Consider the following 20,921-nt stretch of genomic DNA (forward strand, 5'->3'; position numbering starts at 1 on the left):
AGCTATTTTAACTCATGATCATGTGTATTTTGATGGGTTTTTTTGAAGTTAAATAAAAAGGATAAGCAAAATATTAACTTTCAATACAATGCCCTAGAAAAAACGACGGCCATGCGAGAAGTACAAGAACTTTTTGCAGCAGGAGTTCAAATCCATGAACTTCATATGAAGCATCTGGGAGGACGATGAGCAATTGGAGTGGAAAAGGAAAGATTTTGCCCATTTACCACCGATCGACAATAATACCTCTACCTCTACGTCTACCATGATGGATGCTATAGTGGCCTCGTTGGTTGTTTGGAGGAAATAAAAGATAACATCTTAAGATTGAACGGTGACCGTCCATATTTGGAAAATCAGATCTAAGTGTTACATAACCTTTTTCTTAAAGATATCCGAAAATTTGATGAGATAGGCTTCGGTCTTTATGCTGGAAGGAGTAAGCGCATAGTATGTTCCCGAGACGATACACTCTACACATTGAAACCTTTCGGTGCTCAATTGTCTGGTCAAATTAGCCACTGGTTTAATGCTTTCCTCTTGTGCTTCAAGTTTGGGGATTATATAATGAAATTATTTATTTTTATTATAAGGAAGTTATAATCATTTTTATTCATTAGATGTCAAATTAGATGGCTTGGGATAGGCATGAAGTCTGATTTTATTTTATTTGTTTGAATTTTAAATGTTTTCAATGATACTATTACAATCAATTAATTTGAAATTCAAAGTACAAGAATGATTATGACTTCTTTGTACAAAAAATAAATGATCTCTTTATATACTTTCTCTTAAGTTTGATAGAGGCATTTGGAGGTTCTTCTCCTTTTAATTTTTTTTTTTTTTTGAGAAATAGTCGCTAATTTTTTATTCCAAACTCAGAGAGTCACTTACCTCTCTCTCTCTCCTTGGAGGAATTTTGGAGCCACTTACCTCTCTCTCTCAATGCTAAAATCAATTTGAAGTTATGAATATTTTGAAATAATAGGTCAAATGGAAAAAGCTTCTTTGGTTCAAATTTCATCAAAATTACACATTCTCGTATCTCTCTTTCTCTAGGTATAAGTAATGAACTTTGCTGTTGTTACTTGTGAGGCTAGTGATGGATAAATAAAGCAGCACCCATCGCCTACATACATATGTTTGTTGGCCACTCACTTTTCTTTCTTCATATATTATTATTAATGAGAAGATGATACGTAACAAATTTTATAGTCATACAATTTGTATAAAAAAAACTAAAAATAAAATACTTTAAAATGTCGGATTTAAGATCAAATAGTGAATAACAGTCTGGATTAAAATTATATGGTTTAGATAGTAGAAAAAGGATAACACTTCAATGCTGGAGGGGAAGCATAAAAACGTTTCTCATTACAAATAAATGTCTTGGCATCTTGCTCCTCTCACATTAACAAATGACCAAAAGTGCCCCTAACTGCGGGAAGTTGGGTTGAGATTCTCCCAAAACTTGGGCCGAAATGAGCACGAGAGTTATCCAAAAACGCGGGGACCCGTTAATGCCGCGCTTCTTTCCGGTAAACTGAAATTTAAAAAGCAACTTTGCAAGTCCCCTCTTTCTCCTCTCGCTCTCTGCAACTGCTTTTCCTCTCTCTCTCTAAAAATAAATTCTGCAATCTCTCTCTGCAACTGTTCTCTCTCTCTCCTGCCACAAAAAAGATATCGAAATTTAAAATACATTCAGTAATTGAGCTGTCTCTTTCTCTCTCTGGGCCCTGATTCCATTGCATTATGCGTAATATATTAAATCATGAAGCACAATTACGTGGAAACCAAACCCTAGAATCCCTCCCATTCTTCCCTCCTACAAAGCTGAAGCAGCAGCCCACCTAAGTTGCAGAAATATTCATATTAAATAATGCATGGCTTTTTTTGGTGGAATTTTGATGCCTAAAGCTACTCGTTGAGGATTGGCTATGCCTTTTTCTCTTTCTTCCACTGATTCCTTTCTTCTCCCACCTCTTGCCCTCCAATGGCCTCCTTTTATCTTTCCCTTCCTCCTTTTTCTCCCCCTTCTGGTTCTGGTTTTTGCTGCAGGGGGTTAGGGTTTAAGCTTTCATGGAGAGCGTGTTGCCTTCCTCTCAGTTTCCAAATGGCCTTCGTGTTCTCGTTGTGGATGATGATCTCACATGGCTCAAGATCCTTGAGAAGATGCTTAAAAAGTGCTTATATAAGGGTGATTTCTCCTCTATAGATCCATTGAATTCACTCCATTTGCTTTGATCTTATTTACCTTTTTTTAGACGGAGTGGTTTTGTGTATTTAGTCTGATGGTTTCATGGAAATTTTGTGGGCAATTGTTCAATATGGTGTTGTGTGGTTTGATCTATCTGCAATATCCATTGATTTCGCTTTTCTCGAAGAAAAAGTAATTCTTTGCATTTTCACTTATTTGTAGTGGTTTAGTAGCTCGGCTGTTATGCTTGAAATTGTTCAGTTCAGTTTGGTTTGTTATGGACTGGTCTTATGTTTTCTAGAGACTGGTTAAGTTCATCAGCTCAAACTTTAAAGTAGTTTTTGGCTACCAAATTCTGCTTTAAGTGTTCAGTATAATGTGTGTTGGACTGGTTTGGAATTTAATTTTTATTGAAATTCAAAGTTTTTTCATTTGCTACACATTTTAAAGCAGGGGACAAGTCTAGTGCTTACTACTACTCACCTTGCGTTTCACTGAATTCTACTTGAAACATATGAGTTATGATGTGGTTGGATTAATCATGGTTCCGGGGTGATGCATATTAACTTTTCATCAGTTGGACAGTCAAACAACTGGGAAGGTCTGTCACTTTCAATATCGCTGGTAGTTTTGTACTTCTCTGCTGTATATCTGATTTCAATGTATTTTGACATGTTACTGTTCTTTCCAAGGTATTCTGCTTGCTACTTTTTTTTGTGGGAAGTGATTCTGCTTGCAACTATTTCTGTTTTTGGATTAATTCAGATAAACTATTGATGAAATCTTCTAAAAGATTTGCCTCTCGGTTACGTCTTCCTGATATTCATGTCACTATCTATGGCTATTTTCATAAATAATTAGTATGTTGTATTATGGATGAATTTAGGTTATTGTTGATTGAATTACCTCAAAATTGTGGATCCTCAGTTTTAAGTTATGACTGATATCTTGTTTGTTTGATCTTTCCATTTAAATTTCAGTCTTTTGGCAAACATCCAGTATCCATGTTCTGATTCTGGATTGGTTTAGGGTTTCTAGTTGATTGAATTGCCTCAAAGTTTTACAATGCAATTATAAAGTGATACTTTTCAATCCTTAACTAGTTATGTTGATTCTACTTAATTATGTTTTGTATCATGCATTAGGGAATCATCTGCAGTTTATATTTGATTACATCATCTAAAAACCTCTTTGTTTTTAGACAAATGAGATTTGTGCCAATTGGACTTTTGTCCCATGAAAAGACACCTGGTCTCTGTGTGGGAGGTCAATGGTGCAAACCCTTGAAGTTTGTCCTAAAACACAACCAAGCTGAGCTACCTTTCTTTAAATGATTTGTTTAAAAAATATTTAATGGTTAAATTGTTAAGTCTGGCTTAGTTTCAGTGCATTAATTTGTATATCTGTTATTGAAATCTAAGCACAGAGTATATTGTTGTAACAAAATAACTGTTCTGGCATGGCAAGTTTGTGCATCATTTGTGATTCTATAGTTTCATTTGCGCATAATTTTTTCTTATTTTATTCTGTAGTTGGCTAATGCATTTCTTTCCCTGCAATGTTTCAAAAATATTTCTTTCTTTCCATTATCTTGATGAAGCTTCCAAAGTCAGAATCATGGGTCAATATGAACTTTTGTCATGCTATTTGTGTTACCTGCATCCTAATCAGGTGTATAATATAGTTGTTTTTGACCTCAAAGGTTCAAGATATGCTATTTCTCTTCCTCGTATAAGATGGTAACATGCAGCAAATTTAAGGTGCTATTGCTTTTACGGTTTACATAGTGATAAAAACAGAATAGTTACTATGCCAGTGTATGCACTGTTCTTGTTATAAAGTGAATACAGTTATCAAAAGTGCTCTTTAGGATTAGGATTCAATTTCTCAAATGCAAACTTATAAAACCTTTTCATGAAGATGTAAATGCTGCACTTTTTTGCTTCTGCATTTTCTGCTTGACTGCACTGTTCTATACATTGTCAGGTCATGAGCACTCAAGGAAACATTTTCTAAAATTTCATTATCTGTATATATGAATGTATGTATGTATGTATTTATGTACGTATATGTGTATGTATGTTGGTGTATGTGTGTATGTATTAGAATCCCTCCTAGCATACATGCATGTAAGTACCTTGTATTTTCTTTCTACGAGCTCTATTATTTTTAACTTTTTTATATAAAATAAATGTAATAAAATTGAACTTTCCTTTTGTATCATGTTCGTTGGTTTCAAAACTAATAGTTACTTATATGCCTTGCAGTGACAACATGCAATTTGGCAGAGGATGCCCTTAAGATGCTTCGGGAGAGAAAAGATGGATTTGATATTGTCATAAGCGATGTCAACATGCCCGACATGGATGGATTTAAGCTCCTTGAACTCGTAGGACTTGAGATGGATCTTCCTGTCCTCAGTGAGTTTTTTACTCTCGATTACAATTTCCCTTGTTTAAACCGTAACCATCCTGCTATTTAATTTTCAATGATGATGTGCCTGTTATTTGACACAGTGATGTCCGTAGATGATGAAAAAAGTAGAGTAATGAAAGGAGTCAAACATGGGGCATGCGATTACCTGTTAAAACCTGTAAGGATGAAAGAGCTTAGGAATATATGGCAGCATGTTTACAGGAAAAAATTGTTGGAGACAAAGGACATGGATTTTAATGAGGATTTCCAGAGGTTGAGGAAAGGATCAGATGACTCTGATGAAGGGAGTTTATTCTATGGTGGGGACCTCAAATTATCAAAGAAAAGGAAGGATGCAAAAGATGAAGATGGGGATGACAAAGATACAAATGATCCAGCATCAGTAAAGAAGCCTAGAGTAAATTGGACAGTAGATCTTCATGAACAGTTTGTGGATGCTGTTCATCAAATAGGGATAGATAGTGAGTATTCTATTTAATTTACCTCTTATACTTCTAAGGAGGCGTTTTGTGATATAACCAAAGGTAGGAAATGATGGTTTATCGTTCCATGTTGGATTCTAGTTTACTAAATCATTCACTACTTCAGCTTTTTCTTCCTCTCTAATGTTAATGAGTGTGTACTTGTATCTTGCAGAAGTGGGTCCCAAGAAAATACTTGATCTCATGCATGTTCCTGGTCTAACAAGGGAGAATGTAGCTAGCCATCTACAGGTAGGTCTTTTTTGTTTTAATTGGTCTTTGTACAGGCAAAACATGTAGATCTATTAGACCACCATGTAAAAGGCTGGTATTACACGGCTTTTTTCTCTTCACCATCACACAATGTTTATTCAAGACTACCAAATGGTGAGACTAAGAATATGAGTTGTTACGAATTTCTAGAACACTTCATTCCAAGAACATTTTAGCAACCCATGAGTCTAAATCCTTACTTTCTAGTTCTGAGGTGGCTTGCCTCATGAATCCATTTGGCTAAATGATTTTTCCACAACTCATTTGCCTATACTTTCTGAAAATGATTGCTGATCATATGACTTTCTGGCTAGCATTCTCTAAGCATTCAGAGCAAAATTTCTTCTTTTTTTCAGTATGATGAACTCGATTTGGTTTTGTATTCAGTGTATACATTATATGCTGTTGTTTTTCAGAAATAAGTGAAAGGAAGAATCCTTGAATTTGATAGTGGCATGTAAAAAAGAATACAAGCTCATTGATGCTGGAAACAGTTTCACGAACCATATATGAAGAAAAACAACACTATTTGAGATTTACAAGTAAAATGGATTCTTTATCAGAAACATCTTATCATGCAGAAATACAGACTCTACCTAGCCAGGCTGCAAAGGCAACCTGAAGGAACGATGCCACCCAATTCCAATTCAAGGGAACCTCCAGAAAGTCAAGGATCAAATTCAACTTTTTCAGGATCGTCTGATGAGACAATCCTTCCCCAAAATGCCCTTTCAGAGATTCATGATGAGTTTACTAGCTTGCATAAAACAGTTACCAAAAGAGCTTTGGCTCTTAGTAAATTGGATCTCCTTGATGTTCAGAAGCAGGACCCAGTATGTCATGAAGGGCTCCAATTTATTTCCTTTGGCAACACAGTTTATTGTGAGGATTATACTTCATCCACCTTCCCATGGCAGCAGCATGCTAATGAAGAATTACCCACCCTGCAAATTAAGCAACAGCATGCTAATGAAAAAATACCCGCCATGCATATCAATCAACAGTCATGTGTTGGAGACTGCACGAATTTGGAGGTTCCCTTTCAGCAACCCGACATTCAAATCCAACTCAATCACCCCCTATCGTCTGGTCATCCATATTCTTCAGATTTTATTGAAAGAACTAGAATGACTAACAAAGGCACCTTTGATCTCCTAAATCAAACCAAACAGCCAATTACTGATTGCAAACTCGACCATGTATCTCCTTTAGGATCTTCAGCTGATTCAATGATCACATTTTGTCTTGAACGAAACTACCCAAGCACTAAGACTTATGAGCTCGAAAGCTATTGGGATTTCCCACATATAAACATAAATTTGCAAGGGGGTTCAACTGTGGCTTCCTCTATGGCATCTCAGTTTGAGGAACTACACTTGCGTTCTGTTCAAAGTCATGGCCATGTCAAAGATTTTGTTCCCAATGGAATGGAAATGATTCATCTTAATGATTCGATATCTGCTGCTGAAATTCCAAGCTTCTTTTATGAGGAAACAAGCATTAGCTCTGATGACCTCTTTAACTTAATGGATGATAGCCTGCTAACTGAGGGGATGTCTAATCTGTCCCATCAACTAATCTCCTCTTCGATCAGGTGTGCTTCTCTCTAACTGTGTTCTTTCTTTTTTAAGGGAATTCATGGGTGAAGACATTACAATGGACCTTTGGAAAAGAATAATCCTCTGGGATCATCACCATTGGATGAAATTATGGACAGTGGTGGAGAGTACAACACACCAAAACCTGAATGGTGGGTCCTGCTCTCTCTGTCACATCCATCACCCCATAGGATGGTGATAGCTTTAATTATACTATGATTTTCAATAGTCCATTGGATCATTTTGTGTATTTTCCATTTTCTATTTTGTGTCTTATATAGAGTGTGCCTACAGTTCCCCTATGCTACGTGACACATGGAGTACCCCTATAAATTGGGTGGAGATGTGAATCAGCTTACTATATTCTTCTACCAAGTGAATATATGCTCGGTTTGAAGTTTACAATACATAATTCCATCTTGAATGCGAAAGTATTTCTTAAGAAAGAAATCATGTATGTCATGTGATGACATCATGTACTCCGAGTTAAGAGTTCTTGTATAATAAGCTATTTTGCCTGGGTGTACTTGAAATACCATACTGAGTGATGAATTATGTATCTTTGTGTCTTACTCCATGGGCACCTCGGATATGAAAAAAAAAAATAGGCACTGTTGTCATCTCTTGTAGTATAATATATTTTGTGATATATGGGCATTCTACCTTGCACCTGAATCTTAATCTGTTGATTGTCATATGCACTGTTGCTTAGTATGTGTCCGGTTTCTTTCTTCACATCTTTGAATAGTTTATGAACTTATGAATCCAACCTTTTTGGTTGGTTCAATTGGGAATGTGTCATTTACCTTTTAATCAAATATCCAACTAGAGTAAAAACAAGAAAATATCAACATCATTTGTTCCATGAACCATGCCACTATGTGATTCTGCAACATCTATAAAAAGGCCTAAGGAATGTTTGGGAGAACCAGCAAGAGGTTGTCAAAATCCATGCCATTCCCAATAATGATGGCAGCATTCAGCCAATGTACTAGTGCCATTTCCAATATAGTACATGTATGGCTGTTGTGTCTTGAGTGAGGTCAAGCTAAGTTGATTGCTTTTCGAGATAGCAAATTCCATTGCTTCTGTACACATTAAAAAAATAAAAAAATAAAAAAAATTCCTTTGATTCTGTGATTGCTATGAGACTCTCGAGACCATACAATGATTCGTTGGTTCTTCTCGTTAGATACCATGTTAAGCATAACAAAGTCCCCGGGAAATTCTATGAAGGTTCATCATCCAAATTTCCATCGGGAATATCATTGACATTTAATTGTTGTATTTTGAAATTTAACTTAGCTGCCATAGAAGGATATCATCCTTATTCATTGTCATCATTGATGAGAGTTTTAGAAATCGAACTGTATAACTTGATTTGATACTTCTTCAGCCTGTCTCACCCTGAATTTGTCAAGCGTTTGTCAATCTGAATGCCTATGTTTCCCTTCATTCCTTTTGTTCTGATTTTCTCATTATGTTTCTGTTCCTCTTATGCAAATCGATTTCCTTTTGAAATGAATTTGAAATCACATCATGTTACACTTCAAAAAAAAAAAAAAAGGAAAAGAAATCATGTCATATTCCTCAAAATTGGGTTCAGTGTATATGATCGTTTAATTTGATAGTTTCATCATACTCATGGATCCTCTGAGTGTTCGTCATAGATGCATACTGATTTATGTGTCCTACGGTGTTTCTTTCTTGAGGTTTTAGTCACAGGAAACATTGAATGGTTGAGTCCCTTGAATAGCTCTATAAACCATATACTATGGTTCTTGAGCATGATTTGCATACGTGAAGTTCATAGAACTCATACCTAGAGGTGCAAGTGCACATGGCTGATGTCCAGGCCTGGCCAGGACTAGCCAATGCTGACAAAGGCATTGGTCGGGCTTTTGAACCGGTAAGGCCCGAAGCCAAACCCCGGCCCTTTTGCCTCAGTTCTTCTCAAATTTCATCCAAATAAGGGTGAAATAATAAAAAAAAATAGAGGGGTTTTACTTTCATATTAAAAATGACATTGGGTAATTTACATTGTGTAAATTGCATAAATTACATTGTGTTAAATACTAAAATTACATAAAGGGAAATTGTTTCATGCGGGCTGGACCGCATATGTAGAAATGCGGTCCAGAAGTATAAAGCATCTATCTTAAAGATAGATGCAAATAGGTGGTCCATCTAAAAACAATGGAAACTAACGGTCCAAATGTTTTCTTAGTAGATTTACTATTTCTAGTTTTTAAAATTTATTTATATTTTCATATTCATGATCTCCATGTTGGATATTACATGTCTTTAAAAATTAAGTCCAAATATCCATCTCAAAAATAGATTTATTAAGGGGCCCGCATTTCTACATGTGCAGGCTTGGCCCGCATGCTAACCATATATATATATATATATATATATATATATCAACCTGCAGGGCCCTATGAAGGGGCTCAATCCTGACCCATGTTGGGCCGTTTCTGCTAGGCCCATCAAGCCAGCCCTACTGCTTTGTGCACCTGCTCATATCCTTCTCAAGTTGTAGTTAGTCTTCCATGCGTATCTGAGGTTAACCACTCAAAATCGAAGCAAACACATGCATGCACCCGTGCAACATACATGTTCAAATTGTGCATTTATTTTTGCATAGAAACTGGCATGCATATCATTTTCTTTACAGTTTTAAAAAAATATTCTGGATACTTTACATTTGTGCTCATGCCCATTTTTTTTATCTTTCTCAAAATGCCTTGAGGCTATAACTCCAAGCTCCAAACCAGGGGATTTTTTTTTTTGGCCTAGTTCTCAGGAATGTTTCGAACCAAATGTTTGGTTAATAAACCGGTTTGGAAAGTTCCAAACCCGATCACTTTTTTTTTTTTTTTTTTAAGCTAGGGTGGTTCAGATTCAGAAGTAGGAGTTTCAGAAATCCGGACTGAGTATTGTATAGTTAAAAGACTGACTGAAACCATGTAAAGCTCAAACCCTTTAGAAGAAGGGAATATAGTGTGTTCCTGTGGGCGAACAATGTAAATTTGATCCCTGAAATAAATTAATTATTTATATTGAAAAATTAATTATTAGAATCCCGGATTCTAAAATGGGTCCCAAAAACTTTAGGGGAAAAACAACATTTTACCCGTGGGAGCAAATGTATGCTGTGCACATGAAGGAGCACAATGCAAGGAGTTTACATTTAATGAGATGACCTCAGCTCACTTATGCCAAGAACCCCTTTTCTTTTGTAAACTGTCCCATTCAATTGTGCTCTTAGAGGTGCACACTATCCACTAGTCCCTCATGCAAATATTTGTTTTTTTAATTGAAATTTTGTGGCCCATTATAGAACTCGAGATGAGTTAAAAATTTGAGATCGGAACTTGAAGTTCTGATTTGAGAATTTGGCCTCAAAAAGAAATACCATAGTTTGGAACTTGAAATTCCGAATAGGGGGCACTTTGAAAAAATAAAAACACAGAGAAAAATAAGGCATGAGAGTCAAATGCACAATACCAGAAATATTTTTTTGTAATAATACAAAAAAAAAGAGATATTTTAATCAATTTCCCAGTTTCCTTTTCCTAAGTGAGAAGTGAGAATACATGTCATGCTATTAAGGCCTAACGCCCTAATTTTGGTGGGATGAGCATGTATGGGCTGTGCTCCAGGGCTCTAGCTTGCTCTGGGAGGTGACAAAAATTGCCTGTTAAAGTAAGGATTGGAAGTAAATATCAAGAGAAATTTTTTATGGAAAATTGTTTTGGACAGCATTTCTACATATGCGACTTAGAAAGTGTAAAGCATCCATTTAAAAAATGGATGTACGTAGGTGTTCCATCTAAAAACAATGGAAACTAACGGTCCAAATATTTTCATACTAGAATTATTATTTTTTAAAATTTATTTATTTTTTCATATTTGTGATCTCCATGTTAGAGATTGCATGTCCTTAAAAATTAAGTCTTAAAATTCGTTTCAAAATAAATTTATTAATAAGCCCGCATTTCTACACATGCGGGCTTGGCCACATAGAAACCAGGACCATTTTTTAATTTCTTGACTCTTTTCTTTTCTTTGAGATGTAGCATCATCTTCTAAACACTCAAGCAACCCTAATAGTTTAATTTGTACGAAGATCTGGATGATAAAACAAAAACCAATATTAAAGGTGCTAATTTTTAAACATGTATAAGAAATGGAAGTATAGGTGCGGTATTATGCGTACTCTTGAATGGTGCATGAGAACTATTCCAATGGTTCATACTGGACGGAAGAAAATAGACGGCCACGATTGCACATAATGTTATAACCTTAATTTATATTTGATTAATTTAGGTCCCACATTCTCAATCAGGCAAACATAGGGAGACTTATGGCCTTAGAGAGGGTATGGTCTTTGATAGATCAGAATGACATACCATGATTGTATAGATCGGTCTCAAAATAGTTGGAAAAATGCTATGATGATGATAATTGTCAATCAGATACACTTAAAAAGTATAAAAAATAAATTAATCAAAATACCCTAGATACATTCAAGAGTAGACGTGCCAAGATTGCATCAACACCAACAAAATTTCATGTGAGTTTAATTTGTATAAAAATGTAAAATTACAAAATTAAATACGATCGTAGCCATCAATTTTCTTTGACTTCCAACATCAATTGTTGGATGGGGCTTGTGTTCCATTTAAGAGCTCTTTGACTTCCAACATCGATTGTTGGATGGGGCTTGTGTTCACATTGTGCACCATTTAAGAGTCCACATGAAGCAAGCAGTGGATCATCCATGCAATATCGCTTCAATGTAGAACCCATGTTAGATGGCTATTGTTAGTCTTGGCTTCTATGAGTTGCTTAAATATTAAACGGATGTCCTATATATTATCTTCTTTCTAATATTTAATCAGCCCCGTTGGCCACGGCCACAGCCTAGGCCCTTTTTTTTCTTTTTTTTTTCTTTTTCTTGTTTTTTTTCTTCATGCCCATGCCCATGCCCATCCCTATGAGGGCAAGTGTTGGCTGCCAGACCTGTTGCAACACTTAGTCTTAATTAGGGCTCGTTTGGTTCGTGTGAAAACTTGTATAATGAAACAGATTGCATAGGAAACATACAGTTACACATGTCTGGTTCACATTCCATTCCAATTTTTAGAAGATAATGATTAGACCCTCACTTGGGGAACTATCCCAGCCGTCTTAACTCGAGCTTCATCAATAAACAACGTCATGCCTCGCCTCTCTCATATTTGATCATGCCAACCCATTTAGAATTAATTTTGGGGATGTAACAACAAATATTGTATCTTCTATGCACTTCAAAACAAATTTCTCCAGATTGAATACAGACCATCCAATTTTTAGATGAAGAGATCCAAGTGTTAGACAAAAAAACTCAAATTTCAATATTTTTTTTAAAATAATCATCTGGTAATTCTTAAGTTGCTCCCAAAATTTTATATGAGAACGTAGCTCGTCAATCAAAATTAGTTGTCCAAAGTTTTTTACTTTTGAGTTTCTTAGTAGGAATGAACAACCTCACGTCCCATTCCAATTTTTGGACGATAACGATGAGCTTCATCAACTATGCCTCTCTCTCAAGCTTCTTCAATAAACAAGGCCATGCCTCTCTCTCTCTCTCTCTCTCTCTCTCTCTCTCATATCTGCAATGTGCCAAAGTTCAAAAAATTGTTTTGTTTTGAATTTAGTCGATAACGCACTCACAACCACCTGATTTCAAATCCAAATTAAAATCCAAATGACAAGATAAATTGTGACATCCTAGTATTAAAAATAAAAATAAAAGGTCGTTTTGTATACTTTTTCATAAAACAAATAGTGCACAAATTAAAAAAAAAAAAGGTACAGATGCTCGAACCTCCAAGCCAAGTGGGCACAATGCCTAACCACCAAAGCCATTCAAAAATTTTCTCATGACAATATATTATATATTGAACGGATCACCAATTCCGACCAGGATTTGGCACAATCCTCAATGACTCCCGATCCGGATTAGTGTCAACTTTTCAATCACTAGTGCCTATATTCCTCGTTCCAAAACTAAGGTACTTCTCAATACAATATATAATGAGCCAAAAGAAGAAGAGAACATCAACTGCTGAAGTCAATGCATGCATTATTCAAAAGCCTGAAAGCGGCGAGAGGCCAATTGAAGTAGTATCCTATGGTCCACCTTAAGACTCTAGCAGCAACCCCCCACTTGGTAAAAAAAATCTTTGATTTCCATGTCTTCGTTTGGGTATTCATTTGGATAAAAACTGTATGAATGAGACAAGTGCAGAGTCCTGAGAGACCCCAACTTGCAAAGAGCTCGGCACAAGTCGCTTAATGTTTCAATGTTGCTTCCTATGGACATGAATTCAAGGTCCTTGCACCTGAATCAAATACCAATCAGGCATGCTCACACCAAGAGAGAGACATAGGGCTGGCAACGGGCGGCGCCTGGCCTGGGGCCGGCCCTGGCCCAGGTCCCCATTGACCTCACCTTGTCTTCGCCTAAAAGAATGAAAAATAAAGTAAAAGTCCCAGGTTTATCCAGACAGACCGCGGCCTAATAGCCGACCCCAGAAAAAGATGGATTCAACTCACCTACTGATAATGTGAAGGATATGGGTATCATTAGTGAAGAATTGGAAGAAGGAAATTGAGGTGATTTGACCCTTTGCAAGCAATAGCAGTCTTTCCAAAAGCCTCTCAAATCTGTTAATCGTGCAATGAATGGATGGATCCATCATGTTCTATTTTCCAACCGATGAGCGGCCACTTGTGAAGATCAAGATGCATCCAGCACAAGAGATCTCGCAGAGCTTCATGCCACCAGCGACATACAAATGGAACAATAAAAAGCCTCACATTCCATTCTAATTTTTCAAATATATTGATTAGAACATCTCTCGGCAAAGTTCCCCAGCGCTCTTCTTGAGCATCATCAACAAACAAAGGCCATGCTTCCCTCCCTCTCTCTTTACTCAATGAAATCTGTGAAGCTCTTTCCCTGTAAAAGGAGGATCTAATTTAGGACCTCACGGTTTGCTTGAAATGGAATTGAGAAGATGCAATTTAAGGAGATAATACTATTTTCTAAAGATTACATGCACTGGAATTCTAAGGACACTGTTTGTTGATCGCCATCTTTATTTTCTTTGTTCATGAAGAATAGTTGCATGTAAGATTTTCAACTGAGTCTGGATTTTTATCTTTTTGGTTTTCTGAAATGCAAATTTATAATTTAAAAGTAATTTATGACCCTAGAAAATTAGGGATATGAAATTTCTGCCAATTCTTAAAATCATCTCACATGGATCTCTTCCACCACTATAAATAGTAAATAGTGTATTGATAAACTAAGACTTTTATTATGATTCCATCTGCCTACTTGATCTATATTAGCATGAAGCCACTTAGAGAGCATTAAACTTCAAAGGGACGGTATAAAAGGTTCTCTCAATAAAAAATTGTTATATAATAAATAGGTATAAGTAATACTAATTATAATTTATGTGACGTAAAATTGATTTCTTCGGAGGAAATATTTTCATAGTAAGATCAGCTCTGACCTTTGGATGTAAAATCAGGTTACTAAGGGTATGCCATTGATTGGACTTGAAGTCCAAAAGAAAAAAAAATCTGATGGATGGGAGTCATTGTAACCCACTTGCACCAAAGATAAATGGTCTTACAGTACACAGTCCCTTAAAAAGAAAAAGTAATGCAAGATATATGAAGTTAGGATAAAATCAGAACACAGTATGGTGGATCCAAACTACATGCATGTCCCTTTAACGATAACTAGAGAATGTACCATTAAAGATGAGTATATGCATGTCCTTTAAAGCTAACTAAAATGCACCATTAAAGGTGATTATTGGAGGTCAAAATTGGAGAGAATACTTCAATAAATAAAATAGTTACTAGCTGAAGATACACGAGTTGCCTCTAAACGCGTTAGAGAATAGAAAAGCAGCATAATAATTGTAGTTGCATGAAGAAACAATAAAACTAATAAAACAATAAAGAAAAGTAAAAAAAAAACAGTTTAATTATATGGATAAAAGATACAAGTAACTTGCCATAAAAATTGAACATACCACAGAAAACCAAATAAAACCCAAAAAGCAATTAATTATAGCAATTCAAATAAGAAATAGTAAATCTTTATGTGTTTTAATTATGTAAACAAAAAATTTATTACTATGAAAATCTCAATTAAGAAGAAAATGAAACAAAACTATTATTATAGAAAATTATTCATGTGTTATATAGAAAAATATTTGGAGAGTTACCAAGCTACCTAAAACATAAGTCTTAGTCCAATATTCCACATAGTTACACATAAAATGGACAAAAATACATGTTTTTTTTATTACACCTAATTATCCAACATTCCAAAAAAAATAAATCAAATTCATCCATTTTTCAAAGAGAATAAATAGAAAAAAAAATAAAATAAAAAAAGGAACCTAAAATTTTGGATAAAATATTATTAAATAATTCACGGTACAAAAAGAAATGGAAAGAAATTTTAAGAAAATAAAAAGCACACCTTTAAACAAACTTTAATCTTAATTTACAACCAAAGAGTAGAAAACCAAAGAGTGGAAAAAAAATCATATTATATCAAACACATAGCTGACCACACAAAATAAATCAAAAAATAGAAGCAAAATCACAAAAAAACATTAAATTATTAAAAAAAGAAAACAAAAGCATCAGATACAATTCACGATAAAAATTTATGGAAAATTATTTATCCAAAAAAAAAAGCTAGCATACCTCAGCCCAATTCAATGAACATTTCAATAGAAGAGGTCAATAAACAGCATATTTTGATGGAAAAAATATCATAACTATCATAAACAAATAAAATAGTTTCATAGTTAAAAATACAAAAGAAATAGTTTCATAGAGAAAATAGTTAAAAAAACAAAAGAAGTAGAAAGAACAAATATCTTACCCACTTTTATCTAGGTCACAACAAAGTAGGACTGCAATTCATGGAACACCTATCATCATTACCGTTGAAAAAACTAATATCACAGATAAAATAATGAAGGATACGTAGTAGTAGATAATAAAACCAAAGAATTTCACATGTTAAAATAATAGTTAGATGAAACACTCAAAGCATACCCTTTTGGTTGATGAAGAGTGAAGAAGCAACAGATGTGTAATGGAGAAAATAAATAAGTTTCTTAAACGTCATCATTAGGCCTTTAAAGTTGAAGAGAGAGAAATTTCACTTTGAAAATCTTAAATGTTAAATCTTTTGAAAAGTTCTTGTTGGGTTTAAAAGGTTAGGATTGCATTTAGGAGCTTTGGATCGATGAGAGAGAGAGAGAGAGTAGGGAACTTACCCATCAGTGGAAGAGATAGAGAGTACATGGAGAGAAAGAGATTGTTAATTTCCTTGGGGGATGAAAGAGACCCAACTTGCCCATTATCCCAATCCTAGAATCTGTCTCTCTCTCTCATTGGGATTCTACCCGAAATTCTCTATATGAATAGGCCTATCTTCTACATGATTGCCATGTGTTTTACCCTAAACTTGAGTTAATAGGGTCGACTGCTGTAAATTCTCTAACAAAATAGAAAAAGAACATGCAATAATAGCAGGATGATGTAAAATCTAGGAGTGAGAGTTATGGGTTTGGAAAGATCGAATACAATGAGGGTATGTCTTTAAGTCTATGTATCCTCTTGCCTCTTACTAAAACTTTGCTTTCACTAATCTCTATATCTCTCTACGTATGTCTTATCACTTGCCTCTCCCCCAAAACAAGGATAACATATATTTATGTAGCCCTAAAACAAAGGTTGTCTCACAATAGACATTTTACATTCAGGTGAGAGTATTGTTAGAATGCTTCTCGCTATCCTTCTCAATTGGGATTGTTCTTTGTTAGATTGCATCATTCAAATGAGTACAAAAACTGATAAAAGAAAATATGGAGCTAATAACTTGAGGTTCAATGAAACTCAATGCTCAAACCCGATCAAAGCATATTAAAACGTCAGCTAAAGGTAGAAAAACTGGAAGTCACAAAAAGTTCACCTAGAACATTCAAATATAGCAAAAAATATGAAATCACATCCCACATTAGGCAAACTCTCTTCTGGTCCTTGAATATGCCAGTGAATTCTCTTTCAGGCTTCCTTTCAACTGAAACTTCCACAAATCTCCTTCCATACACTTCTTGTCCACTTTGCAAGTCAATCTCCTTCTTCACCCTAAAAGAAGTATCTCTCTATAAAAATATCATTGTTCTTCCATGGCATGCCCACTCTTTCATTTTGTTTATTGTCTATCTCTTTAATATCATGATAAACTCGGAGGAGAAAAAGAGAAACAGTAAAAGATTCCAGACCGTTCAAGCAAAAGGAATGCTCTAAACACCAAGAAAGAAGGGCTCTAAACATCATGAAAACAGCTAACATAAGGAGTCACATGACAAAAAGAAAATGTGCCCTCTGGATAAGAAAGATATTCATAATGGACAGCAACTAAGAGATTTCAACATTTAGCAGTATAAAAAAATGACATGTCATCAATGCGTAAGCGCTTATAAGAAGACATTTGCTAATATGCAGTTAGTTGAGTCTTCCATTCTTTCTTCATTGACATACAGATGGCTTGTCAGAATTCCGGAATATACGGTTACAATTGTTAGAAGTGAAGAATCCATTTTTTCTTCGAAAACTAAGAAATCTATAGTACTTTCAAAATATGCTAAGATGGATGCATATCTTGGCTACTTAATAAGGACCAATGCAACCACACCCTTGAAACGTAACCATATGTCAGCAAGCATGTTGATGCGGTTGGCATGGAATAAGCATTTAAATGCTTAATAACTAATTTTGGTTCCTGCTTCCTAGAGCATATTTTATAACGATATTGACCATAAACACAATCCGCTGACCTTTGCAATGCACAGTTCATATTGTGTTCATATTCATAAAAAGAAATTCCAATCATATGAGATAATGTTCGTATACAAAGATGTGTATTCCAAATATTATTGAAGCAACCACACTTGTAACTCAAAAAAAATTCCATTTCTACTATATTAAGTTGAAATTTAGGTCCATAAATATGAATTTGGTGACATTTACGTCGCACCTTACTGCCACAACGTCAACAAAAGTAAACCCATCATTGCCATATGTTCCAATATTAGTCACACAAAAGTGAGAAAACAGGGGGATCATGATGCAAATAGAAAAATTCAAGTATATAAACTGGAATATATCCAGAAACATATATCACACAGGATTTACATTTAATATTGATGTGAAAACTGCATGATACTTATAATTGTATCAATCAATTATTATTACCCAAAAACTACATAAATTCCAAAAAGGGCACAAAAACATTGAAAAGAAGAAACTCCCTATATAAAACAGCATCAAATCACAAAATAAAATAGCAAACCTATCCCAAATCATCATATTTGCAATATGAAAATGTAAGAAAATGAGATTTCTCATCCACTAATGGGTGAGAAAAATATGCTTCAATCTGAATATCAAGGAAATCAGTATGTGCAAACCCTACAAGGCAAAATATATACATAAACGAACAAATAAACATGCAAACAAAGTATATTTTAAAAAAACGTTAAACATGCAAACAAAGTATATTTAAAAAAAACGTTAAACATGCAAACAGTTTGTACCAACCAATGAGATATTCACCGCCTAAACAAGAGAATAACCAAATTAAAAAGAGGAAATAATATGAAATAAGGAATATTGTACCACATTAGTAATGAAATAAGGAATTTAGTACCACATTAGTAATTAATTTTGCTGGATCGTGCAAGAGAGGCAGCCCAAGATTCTGCACACAAAAACATTTGCACATTATCATGAACAACTAAAAATGAGAAGAAAAAAAAAAACTAAATCACAAAGCTCAAGATTGCAATAATATAAACGCTTAAGAAATAATCAAAGAAATTATTTACAAAATCCATACAAAAAAATTCCAATTTCAGAGAACTTGGGATTTTGCTTTGAAATTCTCAGAAAATGTACTTATTTCAGAGAAAAACCTTAAATTCGAAACTCTAGATTTCAAAGCCCTTATTTCAGAGAAAACCCCCAATCCAAAGCTTTGTAAAACCCTCGATCTCTATAAATTCTGACTGTAAATCGTTTGAAATTGATTAACCCCCTCTGTAAAAACGCTACTTTACAAACAAGATCAAAGGTGGTCGAGGAAGAACCTGGCATAGACACAATGCTTTGTGCCCTCTGGGTTAAAGAGAGGTAGAGGTCAAGGGATAAAGGCTTACAGTGACAAGCATTAAAGGTTAGGGTTCGCAGTGGAGAGGGAGTCTGAAGGTGGCGAGAGAGAGATCACAGTGGTAATGACGGGAGTAGAGTGACGAGAGGGGGCGATAGAAATATCAAACTTGCAATGAGAGTAGAGTGAGAAAGTGCAGGTCACAATATGCTCTCGCGGGAACAAGAAACCAATTTAGAATGGAAATGGTTTTTTCGAGGGAAAATTGTATCATGCAGGATGGACCGCATGACTATATGTGCGGTCCAAAAAGTGTACAACATCAATCTTAAAGATGATGGATGCAAGTTGGAGTTTAAAAACAATGGAAACTAACTGTCCAAATGTTTTCTGACTAAAATTATTATTTTTAGTTTTAAAATGTACTTAATTTCATATTTATGATCTAGGTTACATGTCCCTAAGAATTAAGTCCAAAATTTCATCTCAAAAATAGATTTATTAATACGCCGGCATTTCTATATATGTAGGCTTGGTTGCCTAGAAACCGGGTCCTTTTGAGTCCTAGGATTTGAATGTAACATATTTGGTTTCTATGCGGCCAAGGCCGCATATGTAGAAATGCGGGTTTCTTAATAAATTTATTTTTGAGATAGATTTTAAGACTTAATTTTTAAGGTCATATAATCTCTAACATGGAGATCATGGATACAAAAAAATAAATAAATTTTAAAAACTAAAAATAATAATTCTAGTAAGAAAACATTTGGACTGTTAGTTTCCATTATTTTTAGATGGAACATCTACTTGCATTACACTTTCTGAATCGCATATGTAGAAATGCAGTCTAGCCCTCATGAAACAATTTTCCAATAAATATAAATAGTATTATGAATAGCAGTGATTTTATGCAACGGTTGTATAGTAATATAATGCAACAACCTTCAAAATTCGGTGATTGGGATCGAAATCGTTCGATTTGGATCATGAATTATTGACGGTAACTCGGATGCCATAATATATCGGGATTCGGATGACCCCCCTTTGAATCTTTTAAAATGTTTTTGCTGCTTGTGCAATTTTTCAAAAAAAATTTAACAAGAACAGCATGAGCGCATCCAATCTTTATGGGAAGCCATTGTCACCTACCACTCCAATGATGTGTGAGCACAATTCACCTTCTCGCGCATGTGGTTACCTAGTACACATTCTAAGTATGTGTAAACTCTTTTGCTTGTCGCGCAATTTTACACTGTGCACTATTGCGCTTCTTACTTCTTGCATTTGATATAAGTCTCTCTCACTCTCCCCCCAACTTTGGTGTCTCTCTCTTTGGAACTTATTTGCTTTGTGATATAACTATCTCTATCTCCCCCCTAACTTTGGTGACTCTCTCTAAAGTTTGTTCCATTAATAAGTTCACTAAAATTAATGCCATTAAAATTATCTCTCTACTAAGTAGTACAAACAAATAATTCCACCAAAAGTTTCACTCTTTCTGTCTACGAACAACCTATTCCATTAAATTTGTCCCATATAGTTTATTTTAAAAATTTAAACTTCCAAGTTAATAGAATAATTAAATAAATTGAATTAGAGATATTCATGTTATTGTCATATTGCATTTTAAACTCTATTTCGATTATAAAATGAATTTTAATAGACAACAAATACTCAACGTGAGATAG

General features: G+C 34.7%; 1 protein-coding gene and 1 long non-coding RNA gene across 6 annotated transcripts; one reads left to right on the forward strand and one right to left on the reverse strand.

The window, feature by feature from the left end:
- The first annotated feature begins 1,559 nt into the window (after positions 1 to 1,559).
- On the forward strand, positions 1,560 to 7,587 carry ARR11 (response regulator 11). 4 transcript variants are annotated; one of them, XR_016057085.1, is made up of 6 exons: positions 1,560 to 2,197; positions 4,465 to 4,617; positions 4,714 to 5,094; positions 5,270 to 5,346; positions 5,949 to 7,117; positions 7,260 to 7,587. XR_016057085.1 is itself a non-coding variant. In XM_006852092.4 (6 exons), the coding sequence occupies exons 1-6, from the start codon at positions 2,080 to 2,082 to the stop codon at positions 7,312 to 7,314; spliced, it is 1,797 nt and encodes a 598-aa protein (XP_006852154.1). In that variant the 5' UTR covers positions 1,560 to 2,079; the 3' UTR covers positions 7,315 to 7,587. The 4 variants fall into 4 exon arrangements, 3 of the variants coding, with proteins under 3 accessions (XP_006852154.1, XP_088725107.1, XP_020527764.1); XM_006852092.4 differs by having other exon boundaries at positions 5,949 to 6,961; XM_020672105.2 differs by lacking the exon at positions 1,560 to 2,197 and adding an exon at positions 2,224 to 2,798 and having other exon boundaries at positions 5,949 to 6,961.
- A 5,134-nt stretch (positions 7,588 to 12,721) lies between these two features.
- LOC110007893 (uncharacterized) lies at positions 12,722 to 19,467 on the reverse strand. 2 transcript variants are annotated; one of them, XR_016057086.1, is made up of 4 exons: positions 19,214 to 19,467; positions 18,775 to 18,825; positions 13,572 to 13,977; positions 12,722 to 13,357 (listed from the first exon to the last, which is right to left on the reverse strand). It is a non-coding gene; the product is annotated as an uncharacterized LOC110007893 (long non-coding RNA). The 2 variants fall into 2 exon arrangements; XR_016057087.1 differs by having other exon boundaries at positions 12,722 to 13,478; positions 19,214 to 19,455.
- Between the last annotated feature and the right edge of the window lie 1,454 nt (positions 19,468 to 20,921).

The sequence above is a fragment of the Amborella trichopoda genome, chromosome 6 (assembly GCF_054954075.1).
Source record: "Amborella trichopoda isolate Santa Cruz 75 chromosome 6, AtrichopodaSantaCruz75HAP2 v2.0, whole genome shotgun sequence".
NCBI lineage: Eukaryota > Viridiplantae > Streptophyta > Magnoliopsida > Amborellales > Amborellaceae > Amborella > Amborella trichopoda.